The 2,820-nt window shown below is 39.0% G+C and overlaps 1 protein-coding gene across 1 annotated transcript; it reads left to right on the forward strand.

The window, feature by feature from the left end:
• Nucleotides 1–1,766: 1,766 nt before the first annotated feature.
• Nucleotides 1,767–2,814, forward strand: LOC109964495 (beta-1,4 N-acetylgalactosaminyltransferase 1-like). The gene is made up of 3 exons (XM_020607825.1): nt 1,767–1,867; nt 1,971–2,151; nt 2,580–2,814. Exons 2-3 carry the CDS (start codon nt 1,989–1,991, stop codon nt 2,777–2,779), a joined length of 363 nt encoding a protein of 120 aa, XP_020463481.1. The 5' UTR covers nt 1,767–1,867; nt 1,971–1,988; the 3' UTR covers nt 2,780–2,814.
• The last annotated feature ends 6 nt before the right edge of the window (nt 2,815–2,820 follow it).

A 2,820-nucleotide genomic window follows, 5' to 3' on the forward strand; every position in this document is an offset into this window, starting at 1 on the left:
GAACAGGAGCAATAATTAAAGCACAACTACTAAATTGTTTAACATACATGTGAGTATAGAGGGAGTTAAGTAGAATTAAGGCCAGAAAAGCCACAGGTCCTGACCACATCAGCTCCAGGGTCCTCAGGGAGTGTGCAGACCAGCTCAGTGAGGTGGTCCTGTACATGTTTAATCTGAGTCTTAGCCTGGAGAGAGTCCCGGTTCTGTGGAAGACATCCTGTGTTGTCCCGGTTCCAAAAATAACTCATCCTAAGGAGCTGAAATGTTACAAACTCGTTGAAGAGGTCATTATTTAACCACTTCATTTAATTTGTTTGTGAGGAGCTCCTGCTCCTCACAAACATTCTGGCACAAACAGATTGTTCTATGCCTTGTCTAGACTCTCCAGCATTTTCCTCTGACTGCTTTCCTGGTACCGGACCCTTGCCTGCTCTAACGACCTGTGATCCAGCCTGCTCCCTCTTGTCTGACTGCCAACCTGAGATCGACACCCTGCCTGTTCAACCAACCTGTGATTCTGCCTTTCCTTCCCTGCTGCCCTGCTGGAGACTTTGACCCTGGACCGTATTAAGTACCACTCTTCTGCCTGATCTCCCAAGACTGTGTGTGTTTCTGCTGACATCACAAAAGGACATTAAAGTCTGTTCTACTGCCTCAGCTGACTGGCTCTTTAATTGGGTTCACTCCTCTATCTTCACGGGAGCGTCACCTCCCTGACAGTAACTTTCTTTAAATTTCTATCAAATCTCTAAACATTAAAATGTTCTGTTTGTTGAGTTCTCTTTATTACTGTTATTATTATTATTTCAGCTTTAGTAGAGTGTTAGAAATTGTATGAAGTGATGTTTAAGGCTACATATAATGTTTGCTACATGAACTAAAATACAATTAGTTTAAATTTGGTTAACTTCTCAAGAGTGAAGTAGTGATGACAGATTATTAAAACCAGATTGTTGACTTAATTTTCAAACAGAATTGAATAAGAAAATAGTTTAGATAAATTAGTCAATTATCCACTTATTCCAGTTAATATATCATAAACTGAGTGTCCAATTTTAGGAAGTTAACTAATGTCACCTAAACACTGTGCACTAAAATTATGGCCATGTGGCCAGTGTCACAGCTTTTATGGGTTATTTGAGACCAAACGTAACACTTCCTCAAAGAGCCAAAGAATATTGCTTTCTGAAACTCTAACATCTGAAGGTATATGAATGAAGAACATGAAAGAGGGAGGTCTGCAGAGAACTCTGTTTCCAAGTTCATGGCAGTCAATTTCTGAGTGAATATATCTGCCTAAAAACTTCAAGCAGTGTCTTAAGATTTAATAAGTTTCAAATAGGCCACTGTAGAGTGAGAGGTTAAGCTATGCTCCTATGTCCAGGGGTAAGCAGATCGTGGCCTTCAAACAATCACGTCTTAGACAAAAAGCACTGAATATTGCAGGTGACATTTTACATCCAGGTTTTCCCCTTTTACAATATTAACCATCAGGGAAAAGGTTTGAACAATTGCACTTCAGGACTAAAAGGTTAAGAAATAGTATGTATCCACAAGTGATCTCTGTTTTAAAATCTTAGGTTTTAGGCTTTGTATAGTTACACTGTACCTTATTTTGTATTATTAGTATTCAGTATTATTCATTTTAAACTGATCTGACTGGGTATCTTACTTATTGGATTATTTGTTTTGTGTTAAATGTTTTTTTTTTCTGTTGAGTGTAACGATTGTCTGTTCCTTGTTGTTTATGAGTATTCTGTTTACAATAAATTCCTGTCAACTTTGGTTGACTGGCAATAAAGTTGAACCTTCTTATCATACACCTTCAGGTTTAGCCTTACACAACCTGCCAGGAGACCATTACCTAGTAAGTAGCATATCTCTATTTACTTTACATTTCTATTTACATTTTCTACATATGGGCTGTCCTTTTATTTCATTTCATCGACTTTATTTCCATCTAACTGCAGATCAATCTCACTGCCACGATGGGAACACTGAATGTGGCATCAGAGGTAGATGGGGTGACAATCAAAGGTGATGGTGAGATGCACATGACTCTGTCCAGCAGCCTCTTGCCGAATCTGAACCGACAGCTGCAGTTTGTCACCTACACAAACACATTGTTTCACCCCAGCACAGCAGACACGGGTGAGGCTTAAAACAAAAATTGTCTTTTTGTTGTCTTATCTGCTCTGGAACTTTTTATTCTTATTTTTAGACATAACGAAAGATGTTTTCATATTTATTAACAAGACTACAGATATTCTGTGCTTTTGCACAGGCAGAATTCAGCACGATGCCATAGATTTAAAGTATTAATTCTACATTTGGAAAATACAACTTATTTTAACCTTTATTTATTCTGGGTTGGTCCACTGAGAGGCTACCTTTCTTTTTCACATTCAGTCAATTACACATTCACAACTGGGAGCTGCCCAGTATGACTACACTGACCTTTGGCAACTGAGCAGCTTCACTTGATGTTTGGAGTTAAAGGCAAACACTGCTTTGTCACCTGTCCCAGCAATTTCACTTGCCAGTCCAGGGATTAATCTGGCATTTGCTGTGTCTTTTAGTGCAGTTTGAGACAGAGGGGCATCGAGCCATCTTCACTATCAAGATCCGTCACGGTGTAACACCCAAACTGTACGACAGAGGATCCAAAGGAGGTAAAACACAACACCAGTATGTCAGTAGTGTCCATAACCAAAGTCAAACATCCTGTCACTTTATAAACCTGGAACATTTTGAAAAGTTATTTGATTTAAAAAGGTGAACTTTCTTCTCTCTGTTGTCTGATCCACCTTCTCTGCAGAC

The sequence above is a fragment of the Monopterus albus genome, unplaced genomic scaffold (assembly GCF_001952655.1).
Source record: "Monopterus albus unplaced genomic scaffold, M_albus_1.0 scaffold89.1, whole genome shotgun sequence".
Lineage (NCBI taxonomy): Eukaryota > Metazoa > Chordata > Actinopteri > Synbranchiformes > Synbranchidae > Monopterus > Monopterus albus.

Coding starts and splice junctions, on each gene's coding strand:
- LOC109964495 (XM_020607825.1), top strand. CDS start 1,989: ATGGGAACACTGAATGTGGCATCAGAGGTAGATGGGGTGACAATCAAA. Junction 2,152..2,579: donor CCCCAGCACAGCAGACACGG/GTGAGGCTTAAA, acceptor TGTGTCTTTTAG/TGCAGTTTGAGACAGAGGGG.